Source organism: Ceratotherium simum, chromosome 7 (genome assembly GCF_057802395.1).
Source record: "Ceratotherium simum simum isolate JZ-2026a chromosome 7, ASM5780239v1, whole genome shotgun sequence".
NCBI lineage: Eukaryota > Metazoa > Chordata > Mammalia > Perissodactyla > Rhinocerotidae > Ceratotherium > Ceratotherium simum.
In genome coordinates this window covers 38,968,115-38,990,275 of record NC_141906.1, presented here as the reverse complement: position 1 = coordinate 38,990,275, position 22,161 = coordinate 38,968,115, and the positions used below count along the sequence as shown (strand labels likewise).

General features: G+C 40.1%; 1 protein-coding gene across 11 annotated transcripts in view; it reads left to right on the top strand.

The window, feature by feature from the left end:
- Nucleotides 1-22,161, top strand: part of DLG2 (discs large MAGUK scaffold protein 2) — a 1,864,788-nt gene that overhangs the window by 1,703,324 nt on the left and 139,303 nt on the right. For all 11 annotated transcript variants that reach the window (XM_087433531.1, XM_087433533.1, XM_087433536.1 and 8 more), the window contains one exon: nt 16,098-16,212. In XM_087433531.1, the coding sequence (XP_087289657.1) occupies nt 16,098-16,212 (115 nt within the window). The remainder of the gene's footprint in view (nt 1-16,097; nt 16,213-22,161) is intronic.

Below are 22,161 nucleotides of genomic sequence, written 5' to 3'. Positions count from 1 at the left end.
CAAAGTAGAGCTCCCCATTTTTGGCCTTGAAAAGCCTCTTGTTCTTCTTCTCCTTCTCCTTCTTCTTTTCTTTGACCTTTAAAAGTTGTAAGTGAAATTGCAAAGAAATGTACAGGGAAGTTCTGTTTATCCTTTACCTCACCTCCCTCAATGTTGATATCTTGCATAACTATAATATAGTATCAAAACCAGGAAACTGACATTGCTACAGAGAAGATGCTTCCTTTTATAAATTGTAGAGGACACTTCAGGGCTGGGGATGGTGGTGGTTGGCAATGTGGTAGTAGGAATAATAATCCCGTGTATTCACACAGTGCTTGTATACTTTTCAGAGCTCTTTTATCCCTTCCCACTAATGCAGAGGTTCTATTAGCAAGTTTCTCACTCAGCCAAGGGTTGCTGATACCTCAGTTTTACTTGATAATTCAAAAGCCAAAGAGCTCATTATAAGTGGGCTGCTTTCCATTTTCTCCTGGAAGGACCCTAACATCAAGTTACCCCATCAAAACTCAGTCCCCTTTGTCCTGTACTTTCTATTGATTGAGAGAAATTTCTCCTCTTCAGAGGCAGAAGAAGCATGATCCTTGCATTTACACTGGTCCCTTGCTTTGATCTGCCTCCCACCACTCCTATACCCAGTCTTCTTTGCCTGCCCACGTGCTTCCTCATTCTCTAAGATTACATCTCAGTGTTTCCTCCTCTTGAACACCATCCTCTTTATTCTTCCTCTCAAGCTGGGTTGGGTACCTCTCCTCTTCACTGATACAGCTCCTTGTTTACACCTGTAACAAGCTTATTTGTATTGTCTATTTTCTTCTCTATATCACCTAGTAAATAGTGAGTTCTTTGAAGACAGAGATTAGATTATTTAAGCCTTTATATCTATCCTCAGCACATTTTTTTAAATGGATGGATAGATGGATTCATGGAATAATTCTATGTCAATCTGGAAAGATAGAGAAGCTTTAATAACATAACAACTGAATGAAAGATACAAAAAGAAATGAATCCTAGCTTATCTCCTCCTGAGGTCTCCTGTACTTTTTGCAGATGTTGCAAGATTTGGAGATCCAAAACATGTAATGATGACAGAGCTGGGGTCCATATGATCTTGACAAGATAGACTGATGGCAAAAAAGCACCAAGACTAAATTTAATAGAGTTAAATATAAATTTTGAGCTTCCCGTTAAACATGGCGGTTTGAATACCTGCATATATTTCTGTTCACTTCCCAAACTCTACCAAAGTAATAATTAAGGAATTTAAATAGGTCTCAATCTACAGGATCAAAAAAGAAGTGAATCTTGACAACACATGTAGGAAATATGAACAAAATTTTGGAAGTTGGAAAGAAGATGGGTGAGTGGAAAATGACTTAGCAGAGCTGGAAAAGCATAAACCCAAGTACCTACAGGGGTGTGAGATAATAGAAAAAATATGTATTGGTATCTGCCCCCAATTCTTGGCACAGAGCTCCTAAAACCCTTATAGTTTTCTGGGTGATGGCAGCGTCTTTTGTTCTAATGAAGTGACTCTGGGTGGGCTCCTGAACAGCTCTTGGATGAGGCACCTGAAAGACCAAGCATTGATTAAAAGCTTATAATTTTTAGCACTGCCCCCCATTCTCTTGAGAAGGGAGAAGGGCTGAAAATGCAATTAATGATCCATCATGCCTACATGGTGAAGCTTCCATAAAAATCCTAAAAGGACGATGTTCTGAGAGCTTCCAGCCTGGTAAACACATGGAGATGCTGGGAGAGTGGTTTGTTCAGAGAGGGCGTGGAAGCTCAGGGCCCCTTCCCACATACCTTGCCCTACTCATCTCTCCCATCTGGATATTCAACTGTATCCTTTATCATATCCTTTTATAATAAACTGGTAAAAGTAAGTAAAATGTTTCTCTGAGTTCTGTGAGCCACTCTATCAAATAAATTGAACCTGAGGAGAGAATTGTTGAAACCTCCGATCTATAGCCGATTGGTCAGAAGTACATGTGACACCTTGGGCTTTCGATTGGCATCTGAAACAGTGAGAGGGGCGGTCTTATGGGACTGAGCTCTTAACCCATGGAATCTGATGCTATCTCCAGGTAGACAGTGTCAGAATTGAGTTGAATTCTCAAATACCTTGCTGGTGTCCAAGAATTGCTTGTTGGTGTGGGGAAAAAATTCCATGTATTTAGTCACCAGAAGTGTTGTGAATATAATGCTCTGTGTGAGTGTGAGTAGTAAAGGAGACTCACAGGGAAGAAACACACAGTAGGGGAGAAGTGGTTTTTTTTCCCTACACAGGTGAGAGACCAGGTTGCTTTTCATTACAAGGGGTATGAAGCCAATGAGAAGCACAGAATCCTGGAAGGATTCAGGTATTAAAGGCCATGGATATCTGAAGGCAGGGAAAGCACTGAAAGAACAAATACTGTTTAGAAGTCTTATAAGGAATTATTGGAGACCCAGATCCCTTGTACCTGCCAAACATGCACACCCCAGCAAATGGGTATTTCATCTTGGGAGAGATTGAACCGGAGGATCTCTGGATTTGAGGCATCAGACATGGATCAGGGTAGGGGTAAGACATTGCACAGAGAACAGGGATATTAGGGTAAGTAAGTATTGAATGATGAGGCCTCTCTCTCCTCTCCTTTCCCAGGCCTCTTCCTTTCCTTTCCTTACAGAACTCAGCAACCTGGCTTTTTACCTGAAAGAAAAGATATTAAGGGATTCTGGGGAAACTGAAATGGCCTAGTCATGAGACTCCCAGGTCCTGATATTTGAGTATCTCCAAAATGAATACATCCCCAGCTTATCACTAGATGGTGATGACCACTGATCCACAATCCCTGTTCATGCACAGAGAGCTTCCAATCAGCATTTTGTGCCTCATTCTTGATTTAGAATTGCAAACAAGAAGGGGCCGGCCCCGTGGCGTAGCGGTTAAGTGCCTGTGCTCCACTGCTGGCGGCCCGGGTTCAGATCCCGGGCACACACCGACGCACCGCTTGTCAGGCCATGCTGTTGCGGTGTCCCACATAAATTGGAGGAATATGGGCATGGATGTTACCTCAGGGCCAGTCTTCCTCGGCAAAAAGAGGAGGACTGGCATGGATGTTAGCTCAGGGTTGATCTTCCTCACATAAAAAGAAAAAAATAGAATTGCAAACAAGAATCACCAAGAATTTCAAGGCATCCTTAAGACAAAAACAGAATCAAAAAGAATACAGAGAATCCAAAGATAATGAAGGAAAGAGAGGAAAACTGTAACTAATATATTTAAGGAGATGAGATACCCATGAATTAAGAACAGAAAGCTGTTAAAAGGGAACATTTAGAGAAGAAAGAGCTTTTGGACATTTAAATGTATTAGATCACACCTGGAGTGTTGTGTTCAGATCTAGGGAGACCCCATTGCAGGAGGGGCTTTGAGAAAGTAGAGAGTGCCCTGAGGAAGTCAGAGCCTGGGTGTATCCGTTCACGCGGATCCGTTCATACGTGTACGTGTCAGATATTTCTCATGTGCCTCTGTGAGCCTGTGAGACACTCAGAGTTCTAGGAATGAAGAAGCCAGAAATGACTAAAAGAGGCTGAGCTATCAGGAGCTGGGGTATGGTGGAGACAAATAATACAAAAATAAAATACAGTGATGAGGGAGAGTAGAGACTAGTGGAAGGGTCCAGAAACTATCCTAAGAGGAACAGCTGAAGGATGTGACAGGGGAGGAAGTATTTTACCTAAAGACAAGACCAGAGAAAATGAGAGCTTTCCATTCTTCCTCCCTCCCTCCTTCCCCCACTCCTTCCTTCCCTTCCCTTTGTTTTCTTTCACTTTTGATATCTGAAGGGTTATATAGGAGAGAGGATTTGTTCTATATAGCTTTAGGAGATAAAACTGAAAAAAAGAAATAAAAAAGAGTTAGATAACATCTCCAAATGGGAAAGAAACTAATCATTATGAGCAAGGGTTATTAAAACCCCTGTTCAAAGCTGGCTTCTGTGTGAAAGGTGTTCTTTTCACACCCTCTTGTGTCCTGATGTATCCAGAATGGGCCCACTAGAGACCTGCTGGTCTCCTGCAGTTCTCTGTTGGGCAGAGCAGGCTCGGGGAGTTTTTGTGGATCTGTTAATTCATTCCAAAATAAGACAAACTAACTAAGTAGTATTAAAAAAGGCAGTTTCTTGGATTGATCTATAGAAACCAGCTCTGTTTGAGTTTAAAGAAGAAAATTGTTGGAGAACGTTGATTTCTGGCTCTTGAATTGGAAGCACAAATACCATACCAAGGCAAGTCCCACAGATATTTTCCAGGCCCAGACTAAAGGAGATGGAGAATAAATTTGTCAGCAAATAATAATTGAAAGAACTTCTCATGTGACTGTGCTGAAACAACCCCCAGAATTGGGCTTCAGTCATCCTACATCTTCCAAATGTTTAGCCTTTCGTTGTGCAAGCTGCAAATAATTGACACCAGGCTCTGAGTCAGCTTTCTGATCCTCACCCTCACAGTTCAGATTAGAGTCTAATTATAAGAGCTACTCCTACAGCTCCAGAGGCAGCATGCTTAGGATTTCTTCTTAAATTATTAATCAAGAGGAAAGATAAATTTGCCTAATTCAGTTCTACAGGGATCAGTTTTCCCATAGCATATTTTTATTTATTTGTTCATAAAAGTTAATTTTAATGGTTACTTACTTTCATGATTTCCTAATTTTTTCATGAGTTTAAAGGATAGAATGATCACATTAGTATGTGTTTCACACAACCCTATCTATCTGTAGTTGCAGCACAATCTTCCTCTATAACTCCATGGGCCCAGAAAAGTATCTGGTTTGTAAATTGCTTTAGTTGCTAAAAATGTATATCCGCATACTCCCAGTCACTGGAATTAAGAAAGTCTGGCACGAGAACACTGGGCTGTAATGATGTCCCCTCAGATTTAATGTGTCCCAACATGGACTCTGTCATTCTCTTGGCTCCCCTCAATGGCACCTCCTTTTCTATTCTCGGTCAGTTGTCCAAGCTGGAAACCTGAGGGAACCCTGAACACTTCCACTCTCTTTCTCATAGACCACACTGAATTAATCAGCAAAGCCTCTTATTTACACCTCCCAAATGTCTGTCCCTTCTCCTCCGTTCCCACTGTCCTTACCATCACTCACCTGGACCACTGAAAGAGACCCCTAAATGACCTCCAGGTTTCTGATCGCTGTAGGCCTCTTCATCAGAATACTGCTGGCTAAGTGACAAATATAATATATCTCTTGAAAGTCACTCCATGGTTCCATATTATCTTTGTTTTAGTTCAGATTTCTTAGCAAATGGTACTGTGCAGAGGACAGTATAGTGTTACATTTTGTATTTACTTAACAATTCCAATTTCGTATATACCCAAGGAGTTCACTTTCTGATAAATATTTTGCCAAAAATCAAAGGAACAATTTTCTAGAAATAAAATTAGTGAAATAAGCAAAAGAATTTTTTTTTCTGAGCCATGCAAATAGATAAACAAAGCATGAAATTGTTACCATAAATTATGCTGAAGAAGTTCTGTTCAGCTCCTGTTTGTGTGTTTGGGGGCTGTGGATAATTTCCCCTTATGTGATTTTTCTGGTTGCATGCCATAAAACACTTGCAATATTAAGATGATAAATAGGAACACATATAGCATCTCAAGGAGTAAAAGGTAATCTTAGGATTGGAGAAGAATCTAGCTAGGTGATTTTATGATTCAGAAATAGATAATTATGATGAGAAAGAAGTGAAGGGTAAATAATTCTCTCAATCCATATCTCTGGTGATTCTTTCCTTTTACTTCAATTAGAAAATAAAAAATTATTTTAGTGGTAGAGCCATGGAGGAATATAATTTGTTTATCAAAGTCTCAACATTTTCAAAATGGCTAGATCACTTTTTTATGAGGATGAGGGAGGCATAGTCACATCAGCAGCTCCACACCATCTGTTATCAAACATTTCTAAAGCATCCACTATGTGCCTCACAAATAATAAGCAAGTATTTATAGATAATTAAATAGTTTCATGTATGTGGAATGCTATAAAGGAGAAATATCAGTGGCATTTGATGAAAGGATCTGTCATAGCTCAGGGAGCTGTCTGAGGAAACGATATTGAAGACAAGATGGGAAGGACAAGAAGCTAGATGAAGACTGATGGGAAAGATGTTCCAGGCAGAGGGAACAGCATGGATGATGTTTTGTGCCTAGAAGAGAATGGAGGTGAGACAATCCCAAAAGCTAGAATCAAAAGAGAGGAAACCAAAGAGAGGGGAGGTTAAGAAAGAGATGAGCTGAGGAAAAGCAGGGACCTTTATTGAAGTCTTGCTTTTATTAAGAATTGTAGACAATATTCAAACTAGAGGCTAGAGCTAGTTCTGGAATTGCCATCACTGTGGAAATCAATATATACCTTAGATGGTAGTAACGGAAAGTCCTTGTGTGCAGGGACCACATTTTAATCCTTTTATCCCTGGTGTCTAGCACAGCCTTGCCATGGATGATGCTCAGGAATGTTTGCTGATTGAACAGATGCATTTGAGCAGCACAGCACTTTCATGGCTATTATCTCAGTTGAATCTCAAAATGATGTGTGGTCTAGGTGTACAAAACCTATTTTACTACAAGGAAACCAGGGCTCAGAGTGACACACCTGGGGGCACCCAGGTAGAAGAGCCAGGAAGAACCAGGTCCTGTCCCTCCCAGCCCACTATACTAGTGAGGAGCACTGACATGGTGTTGTCAGCTTTTTAATTTTATCAAATTAGGATGTTTAATCTTTTTAAATAATCAATGAAATTTTTTCTATTATTGACATTTTCAAATATATACAAAAGTAGAGAGAACTGTACAAGGAATGCTCATGTACTTATCACCCAGATTCATTAGTAGTCAAGAGTTTGCCAATTTACTTTATCTATCACTTGAAATATTTTCTTTTCTGATGTATTTGAAAACAAATCCCAACATTATCTCTTTTCAGCCCTACAGTATTCATAAACTATAAAAAAAGAGAGAGAGAACATTTTCTTATATTACCACAATGCTGTTATTCTTGTTATGATCTGATATGCAGTCTATAATGACTTAAAAAGTTCTTTTTCCTAATCAGGATCCAAAGAAGGATTATACATTATGTTTGGTTGTTATGCCTCTTAAGAATAAAAAGGACATTTTAACAACAAAAAAGTAAGAAAGACATACTTTTAAGGGCAAAAAAATCCCCGGAGTCTATTATATAAGCTTAGATTTATGAAGCGCCCCCACCCTCAGCCTTGGTTTTCTCTGCTGTGGCGTGGCCCTGCTCTCTGCAGCCGCTGCTGGGAATCTCTGCACCAAATTGTTGCAGATTCAGGGTATCAAAGTCAAGGCTGATTGCTCTCTCTCCTAAGCATCTCCTCCCTCCCCGCAACCCTGGTAAGTGCCCCGTCTCTGCTCATTGGACAGAGGGCTGCAATATGAACCTGCCAGTCAGCCCCAAGTCTGGAGAACCTGTACCAGCAGGAACCTGCCTGAGCCATGGTTTCCAGTTGACATTGAGTCTTAAACTCAGAATCACACTAATGACATATTGAGAAGCTTTCATTTGGGAAGCAAACTGGGGAGACCAAAACAAAGCCTTTTCATTTTGATCTGACCAACCTACCTTATAGAATTCGCTATAGATATGAATCTATAGTTGTATCAAAAATTGGTTGTTAAGTGGTTGCCTAGGGTGACCAAGCAGTCTGAAACAGCCATGGACCTGTGCATGTCAGGAGCAAAAGAGGGAAGAGCACAGTCACTGTAGAGAAAAGTGTAGAATCAATGTAGTGAGAAAAGCGCTGAATGAGGCTGGGAATAGAAGATTTGGATTTGAGTCCCAGTTCTGCAATGTGACCTTGGGCAAATTGTCTAGCATCTCTGAGCCTCTATTTTCTCTTAGTGTTTTTCCCATTGTGCTTCTATTTATCTAGGAATAGTGGATATCTTCCAAGTTAATATGTACGTGTATTTCTCAAGAAGCTATTAAAGGATAAATCTAATAGGAATGTTGTGGAAGCAGGACAGATATTTGTACCCTGTAAGTCACATCCCAGGGGACTTCCAACCTGCCTACCTCTAGAGCCAGACTGTTTTATCTCCTTTCTCTGCCCTGGTCTATAATTAGGCAAGAATATCACCCTTATCATTGGGCAAGATCTAACTGATTATTATTGCAGAAGAGCACAGGAAGCTTGAACATTATTATTTTAGCTTCTAGCTCCATGATTTTAATACAAAAGAAGGAACAAGACAAATCCAGCAACGATTTCATATTTGTATTTGCCAAGGAAGGCTTTCTTATCTGGCTGGATGTAGTCATAAGTACTATGCCTTAAATTAGAAGGCACAGCTCCTTGATTCTTCTTCTGATGCGCCGTTAGCTACGAATCACACCTACTATAGCCTGCACATCTCTGCGCTGGCCCTTCACCCAACCTGCCAGCAAAACCTTTAGAGAGAATTGCCATTGGCAGCTAGGCCCTAATGACATCAGAAGTTTGCCTTTTCCCCTGCGAGTTTCACATTTGCTCTCTCATATATGATGCCCTCTGTGGCCTTATTTCTATAGTCAAGACAGAAGTCAAATTCCACAGCTTTTGAGACAAATTTCAGATACTGAGGAAGTATTCTTCTAGGCAGATTGGGATTTTTTTTAAAAAGACTATATTGATATGAATTGTTTTTGTCATCGCTTTATCTTTATATTGTACTATTCAGGTTATCAAACATTTTTATATCTGTTTCTTCATTTGATCCTCACAACAACCTTGTGATGTAAATGGGATATTAATATTATACCCATTTTATAAATGAAGACTATAAAGTTTCAAGAGATCTTTATTTTTTTTTCTTTTCCATTACTTGAGCACCTAGTCTATTCCTGGCACTGAACTATGCCATTTACAAATGCTATCGCATTTAGTTTTCAAACCACCTGATGGGGTAGGTGTTGTTTTTCTCAGATGAGAAAACCAAGTCTTCCCTGGGTTGGATAACTTACACAAAGTCTACACTGTGAATCAGTAGTGAACTTAAGATTCAAAGTTGGATCATATTTATTTCAGAGGCTTTAAAAAAATAATATTATACCAGGCTCCTCCCAAATGCCTGAAGACACAGGCTTTGCCAAATTCAAAAAGTTTCTGTGCTGACTCCATTTGGCAATAATCCTGATAATCAAAGAAAATCTGCCTTTATGAATGCATAAAACAAAGCTTGCATGAAGCCAAATTGAAATTTGATGCATCTAATTTTCAGAGTTATACACATATTATACGAAATAGCTGGTTGGGGATTCAGACTGTTGTTTGCCTATAAAACTTATTTCATTTCACACATTAAAGAATTTCTGAGCATTTGGCTGAAACCTCTTTAAAGAGTCTCCTGTCAAGCTGCACAGAAAATTGTTCTAGTCAAAACAAGTGATTCCAATTCTACTGAGAGAGAGAAAAACAGCATACCTTAACTCAGTGTGTTATTAAAAATTATCCTAAAAGATTTGATCTACTTCCTAGTAGATTTGGCAAACTAAAGAATCAATTTTCTTCCCCTAAAGTCTTTATTTAGCTCACCCATTTCAACAAGCATTTACATTAACATTTATTAACTGATAACTATGCGTCACACTCTGTTCCCAGGGTTAGGGATACAGAAAAAAATATCACAATGTCTTGCCCTCATGGTGTCCCATAACTGAGTTCTTAATCCTCAGTACTAGAGATGTACAAGAGATTGGTGTATACATCCTTTTCCTTTGTGGAGTACAGAAAAGACAGCAGACTTGTCCTATTGTCTACGACTCCCAGTGAAAGTTCAGTTCTAGTGAATTTAGTTTTTAATCCATCTCTCGACCTTTCTGTCTCTCTTCGCCTCTCTGTGCATCTCGCTGCGTCTCACACACACACACACACACACACACACACACACACACACACGGAGTAGTTTGGATCAGAAATAAGCCAAACAACATCTGTAAATCTTTAGCAGTGGAAAATTCCATGTCACCACTTTAACACAGAAGCAGGTTGGCAATGTGAGAGATGAGCTAAGTCAGGGGTTGAAGTAAAAGGCTAGTAAAATCCTTAGGCAGAATAACCAGCCTGGGGAGATCCACTGAAAGTCTTTCCAGTGGCGGGAGGTCAGCTCTCTTGAAGGCATGTGGGCATTCTGATGCATCTATGGGAGGGAAGCCAGTCTTCTAAAGAAGTCCATGAAAACAGCACCCTGCCCAGCATGACTACTTGAAAAGCAGCCAGAGTAAGAAAGCTCTAAGGGTATCTCTAAAGTCTAACATACTATGGCAGGGCACCTTCTGTGCCTGTCTGGCTCTGAAATCCCAGAGCAACTTAGAAAAGAAGAGGTGGTGAAATGGGAACCACTGATTATTTTCTGAGCTCCAAGTAAATAGAATTATTTTTGTCATCTACAAAAGAATTTTGACAAAGTATTGCTTTTTGGACTTGAAATATAACCAGTGGTCTAGGCCTGATCCTCTTATGTGTGACTATTCAGTTAAGAGTGTAGTGGAGAGAGAGGAATAATACATTTGTTTGGGGTTCTCTAGTTCTGAGCACTTTTGTTTATCATATTACAATGATTATAAGGCTCGCATCTTCCCCTTTCTACACACATACACTTCAGCTTGTGAAATCAGAATGAGTCTTGTGTCCAGCCTCTCCAAAAAAGTGCTAATTATTATTAATTGATGGTGCTTTTAAAAATCAGTACTGCTTAAAATGGTGAAAATGAAGTACACTGTATTAGATATTCAGATCAACATTGTATAGAGGCGGAGATGATTTCTCCATTTTACAAAGGAGAAAACAGTATCTCTGCGTGGGTAAGGGATTTTCCCAACATCGTACAGAGCCAAGACTTAAATCCAGCCACTGTGGTTCCCGGGCACTGCTTTGAAACCCTACTTGCTCCTCTCACTCTGCCAGTAACCACGTAGTCTGTCACAAAGATTTCACCTGCTTCAGTTTCTCCATTGTAACAAGGATCTGACTGTATTGGCTTCTTCCCACTGTAGAGATATCCCGTTACCATCTAGAAAGCACTACTCCTCCCAGGGAAGAGATATTTAAATGGCAAATGCTCTTTTCATATTCACAACAAGAAACAGAAAATTAAAGGCAGCTATGCACCAGCCTGTGAGCCCCTTGAGGCAAGGATCTGTCCAGTGGATTCGATATCCCTATCAATTAGCATTGTGTCTGGCATGTAATAAACCCTGAAGAAATGTTTGCTGATTAAATGAAAGAAGGATGTTTACCCCAAAGAAATGGAATCATTTACAATTGCTCACCGGTATCTCATCCCTGGAGCAGTGATTAGATGCAGTGCTAAGAATAGATGTAAACTATTCCTCCTGCATCCTTCCCATGCACCCTTCCTGAACACTGATGACAACAAGGGTCATGTCCAGGTAAACAGTATTGTGACCCCCACTAGACTGCACGCCATTGACATTTGCCCCAGCTGTATTAGAAGGTGACCCAAAGCTGGAACTTCCTTAGCTTATAAACCACCAAGAGCTTCTAGCTCAGATTTGTCTATTAAAAGCATCACTTCTCAGGTTTGCGGCAGGTGGTCTCTTCAAACTACTTCCCCTGTAGCGTGGAAATGGATAACTCGGCAGGAAAGCAGCCTCTGTCGCTTGGATGTGTGGAACCCCACTTACAGCCCAATTATTTTACCAGTTGTTGTTAAAGCTGCGCAATGTCCCTAATGAGCAAATAGGAATAGGATGCTCCTGTCCTCGTTAGTGCCACTAAAGACTGAGTATGCGTTTGTACTGACAGAAGCCACCACAGTAATAACAGCAATGATCCCTTACGTTTACAAAATGCTTCATGTCAAACCTCATTTTCATTCTCAAAACCACTTTGTGTGGGGAATCTCACAATTTGCAGACGAGCAAACTGAGGCTCAATAATATCCCAAGATCCCATTGGGAGTAAATGACAAGAATCAGGTTTAAAGCTACCTCCTAGCTTCGAGTTCTGAACCCCACTCCCTCTGCTCACTGCTTCCTCTGGTAACTGACAACCGTGAGTCAGCTGGATGAGCTCCTAACTGTGGAGGGGGATGCTACTCGCCAGCTCACTTGGGGGAGGACATGCCTATGGCTTCATGCTGTAGTCTAACCCACTGAACTTATGGTTTCCTCCTCGCAGGCACAAGGCTGGCCATCTGAGCTTTGAAGATGTGAGTAGTTGGGCAGCTTGAATCAAGGCAGATTAATCCTACTTCACTAAACAACTCCAGCCCCCTCACAGGAGGCAGTGCCTCCTTTTCTGTGTGAATGATGGGGTGGATTTGCATTCTGGGTCTCCTTGTTCACCCTTGACAAATTGCAAGGGAAGCAAGTAATGTGTAGGGTGTGGTGTTTACACTTTTGCCTTCGTTCCACCCAAATGTCATCAGTAGCTCAAAGTCTTGAGATGATACTGATGGATAAGGTCACTAATATCCTGCAAATGGCAGCAGTTTGGGAATTGGGCATCATTCTCCTGACCTCTTAATCACTGCAGATTTGTGAGAGGACCCAAGGGGCCGTTTAGTGGTTACCCAACAGGTGAGCAGTTCCATCCTGATGCGAAGTGTCCCAAAGTATGGCCATCTGTGGTTCATTCCTCTTTTGGCCCAGGAGAGACATCAATTGATAATAGACAGAGTGAGACTGCACCAGGGGGCTCTAGGAGTGGACACACGTTTCCATTTTACATGGTATAGAAGGGAGTTATGACTTTTGCAAGCATTGAACAAGAATAGGTGTTGAATTACACATGAAAATTATCAGAAGGAGTTATGAGTCATTACTCAGAGCCAACCCTTCAGGTCCATCAGCTTTCTCTTGTAATCTTCCCAACATATCTTGAAGTAGATACAATTATTATTGCCATTCTACTTATGAGGAAATTGAGCCCAGAAAGGTTAATAACTTTCATAATCATACACAGCTAATAAGTGGCAGGGCCAGGGTTCTGACCCCATCTACAAAACCCAAATCTTGTACCCTGTCTCCTATTATCACTCACCATGTCGAAGTGAAAGCAAATGACACAGTCTCAATATGAATGTGTCTAGTCAGGAACAAGTGGACTTAGATACCCAAGAACGTGGATTTTTTTTTTAATGGCTTATCATTTATAGAGAGGAAAAAGAAACATCCCAAGAAACATAAAATAAATAACTTGTAATTTTAAAAGCATTTACCAGGCACCTATTTCGTGCAAAGCAGAACAAAATAAGGTGCTACTTCTTTAGTGCAGTCTCCCGGCTTAGTTTCCTTGTCAGTGTCCCACTCTGGAAGCAAACTCCTTCAGGTTCTGTCTTATTCAAAACTGTATGCCAAGTACCTGGTACAATCCTGTGTATAGGGAAGGAGGAATGATAGACTCTGAGATTTGGGGAACTCTCTAAGGAGTTTACAGTGCTTGAAAGAAGACCAGCATGCACAGACTTAATACAGTAGATGAGAGGAAGGAGAGCAAGGTGTCAAGAGGTAGGGCTGGAGAATTGAGGAGGTCTTAGGTTCTAAGGGAGAATTCTGGTGTTATACTAGGTGTTATGATGTCATGAAAACAAATTGGTCTCATAGACATCCAAGGTTGAATGCTAGCTCCGCATCCAATAAGCTCTGTTACCTAGAAGCTCTGTGACTTTGGTGAAGTTAATTAACCTCTCTGAACCCGTTTCTTCATCTTTAAGTAATAGAGCTTTGTTAGGAAAAATAATATAATTTTTAAAGTATGTAGCACAGGTACTAGCCCACTGCAGGTGCTCAGTAAACATGAATTCCTGTTTAGATGATATAAAGATTGGAGCACTTTAAAATCTCATTTGAGGGCCGGCCCCGTGGCTTAGCGGTTGAGTGCGCGCGCTCCGCTGCTGGCGGCCCGGGGTTCGGATCCTGGGCGCGCACCGATGCACCGCTTCTCTGGCTATGCTGAGGCCGCGTCCCACATACAGCAACTAGAAGCATGTGCAGCTATGACATACAACTATCTACTGGGGCTTTAAGGGGAAAAAAATAAATAAATAAAATCTTTAAAATCTCATTTGAATGTTCTCCTGAATGTTAGGAATTTGACTGAAAAATATTTGAAAGGGGAGGACATAGATGTGAATAAGACATTTGGGAAAAGGAGAGGGGATTAAGATTAAATGGACATGGTAGTATTAGATTTTGTTTTAACTTGAAAAATATAATTTTCAGTACTATTATAAAACATAAAGTTACCGCAATAAAAAAATTTTTTTTAATTCTTATATTTCACAATATACGTACCTGCTTTCTTGTTATTTCTCCAGCATTTCTCGCTCTAAACTTGTTTATGTCTGAGAAGCTGGAGACATAGCCCCGTCCTCTCTCTCTCTCTGTCTCTCACACGCACATAACACACACACACACTCATACATGCACATACACACCCCATTTATATTTGTAAACCCAGATCTTATTGTTTTTGCTCTGATGAAATTACTTATACTTAAGTTGTGTTTTTCCTAAAGGAGCAAAGAGAGGGGTAGCTGAGCATTTTTGAACAAACGATTTGTAGTTAACATGATTGGCAAGATGGAGAAGTTGAGAACAGGATGTATTCCAATAAAGATAAATGCAAAATACAATACAATACAATACTTCTCCATCTATAGTTGGGAATGTAAACACCATAGAATACAAAGTAGAACAAACATTTCAAAAGCATGGCAGAAAACATTTTGGGGATCTAATAAGCCATACAGTAAGGAGAACATAGTTTATTATTAAAGCAAGTATCTTGTTGTGATATATAAAATGTGGCACCTAGAAGAGCTTTACAAAGTGCTGATTGTATATGGTTAAGTATCAGAGAACTGTTTGCAATGTTTGACATGACAGAGATAGGGAGAGCACAGAGAATGCGGAAAGAACAATTAAAAAAAAACAGCAGATTTTGGAATGGCAGTATTTAGACAGGAATAAAGCGTTGAAATTAGACAGAATAGTTAGCCTTGAAAAAAGAAGTTCTAGAGGAGAAGCATGTTGTCTTTCTTCATTGAAAAACCTTAACATTGAAAATGGGCAATTTCAGTTCCTGCAGGCACTTTATAACTGAATTCATTTCATGATTCTGCTCACTTCCTCATTCATTATTCATTCATTCCTTCAGAAAACGTTCATTGAGCACTTATTATTAAATGCCTCCTGCATTCCAGACGCTATGTTAGGAACAGGGAATTCCAAGGAGAGCAAGACGTGCTTCTGCCCTGGGAGAGCTCAGTCTAGTGGGGAAGATGAGCAACTGCACAAATAACTGTAATTGGGTGTGATAAGTACAATCAAGTCGCAAAGTGGTCCAATGGGGTCAAGACTGGCTCTGAATTGGGTGTTTCAGGGGGGCAGGTGGAGGTGGGGTTTCAGGTTTCTACGTGGTAGTGAAGTCATCAAAGTTGTAAAGGAAGGAGTCCTGGGAACAGGTGGGAGATTTAGTGGTTCTCAGGGGGGTGATGTGTGGAATTTAGCAAGTGACAGTGTGGAGCATGGATCAGAAGAAGCTAAGAGTTCCTGCTCTGTGTCCCAGGCCAGATTGTTTTCTTCTCTGAAAAATGCTAATGGGGGCTGTGTGAAGTCTGTGCAAAGCTCTGACCAAAACTTGCACTACAGTGCTCTACTAAGCTGCCATAAACGTGCCATTTTATCACATGTGCAGCTGCCTGTGTCCACTACCACAGTCAAGACAGGGACCATCTCCATCACAAGGGTACCTTGTATTGCCCATTTGTAACCACACCCACCTCCTCCCCAGTGGACTTTTCACATATTGGGGATTTGATGGCAGTATGTTTTCTAGTTACGTTTGGGGAAATACCTGATTTGCTCTTTTCCTCTTGTGAATGTCTGCAAATAAATAATACTAAGTAAGCGGACTCTCAGTGTTCCACCATTCTTGAACTGTGCATCTCCCTGTTGTGTAGCAAAGGAACCAACAACAAGGGCGAAGGGCTGCTTTGGGTGTACAGCATTTCTACCTCTGAAGGCACAGAACCAAATTTGCCACCTTTGTTTCCATTCCCAGATTACGCTCGATTTGAGGCCAAAATCCATGACCTACGAGAGCAGATGATGAACCACAGCATGAGCTCCGGGTCCGGGTCCCTGCGAACCAATCAGAAACGTTCCCTCTATGTCAGGTAGGCAACAGAGCATTTCTTACTGTGATCTGCACTTTGTGAGCAATCCACCTTGTAGCAATAGAACATTTGTTCTTATTAACCCATGCTCATCAATACACCACTGTAAACCCTTAAGTTTAACCATTTTGAAGAAATGTGTGAAATGTTATATTCAATTAGTTAAAGGCCCTTACTTTTAATAAGTTATTCTTTGACCATGCTATGATCCGGGGTTCTTCGCACAGGTTGCAGTAAAAAGAATGAGAAGAAACATCTTCAGTTCTAATAAATCCTAAATTGAATATGTGGACCAAAGCCCTGGACATTTGCTCACCATCAATATGGGACGAAAATATTCCTGTATCACCTCCTGACTTGCTTGATATCTATTGCATTAACTCTGGTGTATTGATTTGAAATCAGAAGCACTCTTTTTTTAAAGAGTTATGTGTTTTTTCCTAACAAGTTTTGACAGAAAGACTTTCTTCTGTGGCATCTCATTATCAGTTATTTCTCAGAACACAAACATTACTTGTTCCCTGCTTGACAAAACTCATTAATTTACCAGAAAAAAAAAATGATTGATTGAACTTGAAATGCCTTCCTGTTCTTCATCCCCATAAACTCTTGAGTAAGACCCATCACCACTAAACTATAACATGCACCTCTTCTTAGCACAAGCTTCCTATATTACTTCCAAGATATACTTCGTCAGTGCTGACTGTACTTTAAAAAACAATATAAATATCAACAGCCAGAGGGGGAAAGTGATGCACAATTAATGATCAAAATGAATCCAGGTGCCAATGGAGGAGGACCCATGCCCATCCTCACTGTGTTCACCTCTCCCCACTCTGCCCCAGAATGTGGTCTGACTCCTACCTGAGGTCATATCCTCCTCACCTGAAATTTCACTGTCTTTTCCTGGGATGAGGTGCATGTTATAGACACTAAACTATGTACTTGAATTGACTTGTCCTGTTGATTCTGCTTTGGCTATAAAGTTATCTTTTGTGTGTATTAGGTAGGCACAGCAGGGCCAAGAAGGGAGCAGGATTCCAGAAGGCGGCAGGTTCTCGAGGGCCTTGATTTGCTGGCCACTCTGACAAGCATAGAGTCCCTTCTTATTCCAGGGAGTTCCAGTACCTCAGAAGCCCTGAGATTTTAAATTAAAAAAAAAAATCAGAATATTAATGTTCCAAATTTGTCCAACTGCATTTTTGAAGATTATTTTGATATACTTCAGTGTAATCTGTGAAAGGAACTTTTAAGAACCACCTAGAACATGTCTCGCGGTGATGTCACAAATATGATGGAAAGTAGCTATTTCTGTTCTCCTTACTTGTGTTGTGTTGCTGGTCTTTGTGATACAAAATATTTTTTGATCTTGAAATGTTTTGTTCTTGGGTAGCAAATTGGGAAAAGCCAATTAGGTTAATAGGATAGAGATAAATCAGTTAATGAAAATGAAATGGTTATATGAAATAAAACTGGGAGGAAAAATCACATTTTTGATACCTTGTTAAAAAATATAATGCATAAAAATATTAATATATTAGAAGAAGTTTGCTGAAAATATACTGGTAATACCTTAGTCCTTTAATTAGTTGTAGAAGATTAGGAAAATTAAATGAAGTGATATGATATATGTAAAACTAATAGACTTATTTGAAAGAGTAGTATTAATCAGACTCAAACCTTTATTCTCTAAAATGATAAATAAAAGTACAACATACAAAAGAGAGGAAGTCTCAAGGTAATAAAGAATGTTATCTTGTTAACATTCTAACAGTTGGAGGTTGTATTGAAAGGAGGAACTGCTTTTAAATGAGGCTTAAAAGTAGCTGACGCTTCATGGGAAATTCTCCAAATGATTTCTCATTTACAAAATGAGGTATACAAAACTGGTATTTGGTTTCCAATATTCAATTATGAATACTTATTTTGTACATAGAGGGCTGACTTCAGCATCTAAATGACTGTTAGAGCATAGAATTGGAAGGGATATGGGCCGTGCATAGAGTAAAATCAGAGAGAAAAAACTTACAAGATCCCCTGGCCTTGTTCTTATGCAATGTGATAAAACAGACACCCTCACCCTGCAAAAAAAAAAAGCAATAAAATGAAATGAACTAGAAAGGTCTAAGGGGAATCTTTACTAAAAAGGATTCGGTAAGTTTGTACCTTTGTTATTTTGGGGGTTTTTTAAGACAAATTTTGGCTATAGGATTTTCATAGAGATGCTCGCTTTATCTGGAGCCCTTGGATAGAGCTAGTGCCAATTGGCTGTGCTTATTTTAGAAAATCAGCTAGTTGCTCTCTCAGAATAAATGAGTAGCAGGGTTTCTCCAAGTATATAAATATGAGATGATGAGCATGTCTCTTTAATCTGAGAGTGACATCCTGGAGTATTATTCTCTTCATTCTGCTTATCTTTATGTAATTCTAGGGCTGAAAGAAACCTTAGCTATCCCTAGGTCCACTGTTTAATTTACAGAAGAGGAAACTGAGGCCCCAGGAAGGAAAAGATTTGCCCAGGACCCCACAGCTATTGGGTACCAGAGTCAGATCGCCTACCTCCCTTCTCCCCGCTTCACTGCACCTCCCAAGGGCTCAGCTTATGCAGTATCAGCTGTTGAACTTACTTTAGCTACGATTCCCAATCTGCTTCTGTCAGCACAGCGCTGGACTCTTAGATTAAGGAGAAGGTTAGCTAAGAGGAGAAATTCAAACATAAACCTCTTTGGGGTTTTTATGCAGAATAAACTGCGCTATAGGACATATGGGATTTCTGTAGTATTATTGGCATTCTTCCACAAAGCCAAAACCTAAATGAGAAAGCAAGCAAGCTCTTTGTTCTGTGATAAACAATTTAGCTGACTTAGTAGAATATTTGTCTGCACTACAAACCACCATTCCTTTTGGAGTTCCCTCCTCTTCCATCTACACATACACACACAGTCACACTCCCAACCCTAGCGCTGCTTTGGCCCTGTCCAAGAGGCTGCCTCTTCTCAGCATCGTGCAGAAGCTGGCCTCATTCCCCTACTAGAAATGATCCTCCCAGGTGACAGCAATTTGTTTGCCTGAAAGTGTTGAAGGGGTGGGATGGGGAACTAGCACATTTGAGCCAGGCAGTGTTTTCAACTTGAGCCGATCCTCTCTATTTCCCAGTCTAGTTGTAATTATTTTCCTTCTTTTAATCTTTTGTGTAAGGTGCTAGAAGTGCTTTGGTGGTGCTGTACAAATGGAGTTGATTGTTGCTAATGATAATACTGTACATGTTCTATGTGAATGGTTTGGATATATTTGATTTCGTGGGCTATTTGTATTGTGTATTTCCTGCATTGTGAAACACATATAGTTGTAGAACCTTAAAAGTAAATAAAATGTTAAAAATGTGAATAAAATATTTTTCAAAATGCTCTACAAGTACATTATCAATTCTTCATATGTAGATGCATGTGGGCTCCTGAGCCACTGGAATTTGGTTTTGTTGCATGTACTTTGAGCTCTCTACATGGGCAGATTGAGGTCTCCCTGCCTCGAAAATATGCTCTCCCTTCTTATCTATCAGCTGGTAAAAGCATCTGTAACAGAACAAAGCTTTTCCTACTACTAATAGGAATGGACCTTTATATCCAAATGCTGCTGAGAAAGGTCAGAGATAGAGGGGATTAAAAAGTGCAAACAGCTAAGGAAAGATCCTTCCTTTTGATAAAGGAGAGCAGGAGCACTTGGGAATACTGCGAGAATGGAGAGGTAGGAAAGAGAAGCACATAAACCCCACAGTAGGGAGTAAAAGGTCACAGGAAAGGATGTAAAAGAGAAACTTGACCCATATTCTTTCGTTAATAAAAAGTATCGGTTTTGAGAGTTCAAGTGAATAACCTTTCTGTTGTGAACTTGGGTTCAAAAGTCAGTTGCTATGATTTATTTATGCATTCCTCAAGCATCTTTTGAGTATATATTCTGTGCCATGACCTATAATGGACATTGAGGACCCAGCAGTAAAAGTCATGTTTTCTCTCTGCAAGAAACTCATGCCTAGTGGGGGAGACAGATGAGGGGAAGACAATCACAATGCAGTGTGATGTGAAAAGTTAGCTCTAGAAAGGCCTGGAACCTTTATTGCTTCCTAATGCAAGGATATCTTCAATTGATTCTTGAAGATTTTGTATGAGTTAACCCAAAGGCCTTCAAGTCTTGTTACTCAAAGTAAGAAATACATTCTTCATCATGACCCAGTAGATACATACACACATAAAACTGAAAGAAAATTTTCATTAAATTGTACTAGCATTTTTTATGTACAGTATACTGTGTTATCTTCCGTTCTGTCTTCTTCTTTTTTTTAAAAAATGAAGGTCACAACTCATTAACTTGATTTAATAACTCACTAATAGGTCATGATCTACAGCTTGCAGATGAAGTAAGCAAGGAGTATTCCCCACAGGCGACAGTACACAGACAGGCAGGAGAGCACATCTTCACAACACTACATTTAGCATCTCTGGGGGCCCCAGACCCTTGATGTTCTAGCCAGCTGGGAAGGCAGTTATCCCTGATACACATGAGGAAGTGGAAGTGGAGGGAGGCATTTGTCCAGCAGCTTCTATGGGTCTCCCATTATGCTAGTAGTGTTCTACATACTTTTCCCCATATGATTCTCCTAACAACCTGAAGAGTCAGAGGATATTTCCTGCATTTTACAGATGAAGAAACTGAGATTCAGGGAAGTTAAATAGTTGCCCCAAGATCACAGAGCTGAATTGGACGTGAGTATAGATCCTGTGTGTGAGGCACTATAGAGCAGTGTTTAAGAGCACAGTTGCTAGATTCTACCAGACGAACATTGGATCTTGGTTCTGCCACTTACTAGCTCAGTGATCTTGGACAAGTCAATCTCTCTGGCCTTAGCTTCTTTATCTGTGAAATGGGAATAGTAATAGGATCCCATAAAGTGCTTGCAATGATTAAATAAAATAGTGAATTTGAATACCTGGCACATGGGAAGCAATTGATAAATGTTGGTGATATTTATCATTTGTTATAAAAGCAGCCTTTCCCCTGCAGGACAGAGAGACTATAGAATTGTTTGTGAATAAGGCACTGTTTTCACAGCAGAGGGATGAGCTCCTTGTCCCTTTGCTTTCTCCTTCAGCAAGGGAAGGAGGACAGACCTCCTGGCGACCTTTCACATTTTCTCTCCTCTAGCCCCCATGAAAGCTGAAGGGGGAGGCCAGGATTCCGTGGCTCCAGAATGCCCAGTTGTGTCAACTCATCAGGCATTTCTCATCCCCCACAAGAGTCTACGCAGAGGCAGAATCCAAAAAGAATTCAGTTGGAGACAGACATAAGCAAGAATCACTTTGTTTACAACTCCCCCTTCCAGTTCTTCATAAATGTCATCAGTTTCCCTAAGCCCATGATTTCTTCCACTTTCCCTCTGTATTCCTTACTCCCTCCAAGTCCTCTGCTCACAGTTTCCTGTTCTGAATTTGAAGGACTGATTCTTTTTTACAGTGGTTCTAAGTCCACATTTTAAACTGGTAGCTCAAACTTGCTACTATCTAAGATAGTTTTTGCTTCAAAGGCTATAATATGACAAATGCTTTTAGGTCTGCTTCCTGCTGCATTTTGTAACATGTCATTCATACATTGATTTATTAGTGCACTGATTCTTTCATTCAACAAACATAATTTTATGTACTTACCTACAGTGTACCAGTCTGCAGTAGATGTTAAGGATACAGAGATAAATAAGAACACAGACCTCCTTCCCTCAGGATGCTCATAGTCTATATCTCTAGGCAATTCAAATAGTGTGCAGATCGTTATTATGACTATCATTTTCTGATACCTCATGTGTTATATACCTTGCAATTATCTTATTTTAATCTTTACAACGTGGCTATAAGTCTTCCTACAGTGAAATCTGCCCAGAAGTCCACTGGTATTTAAAAC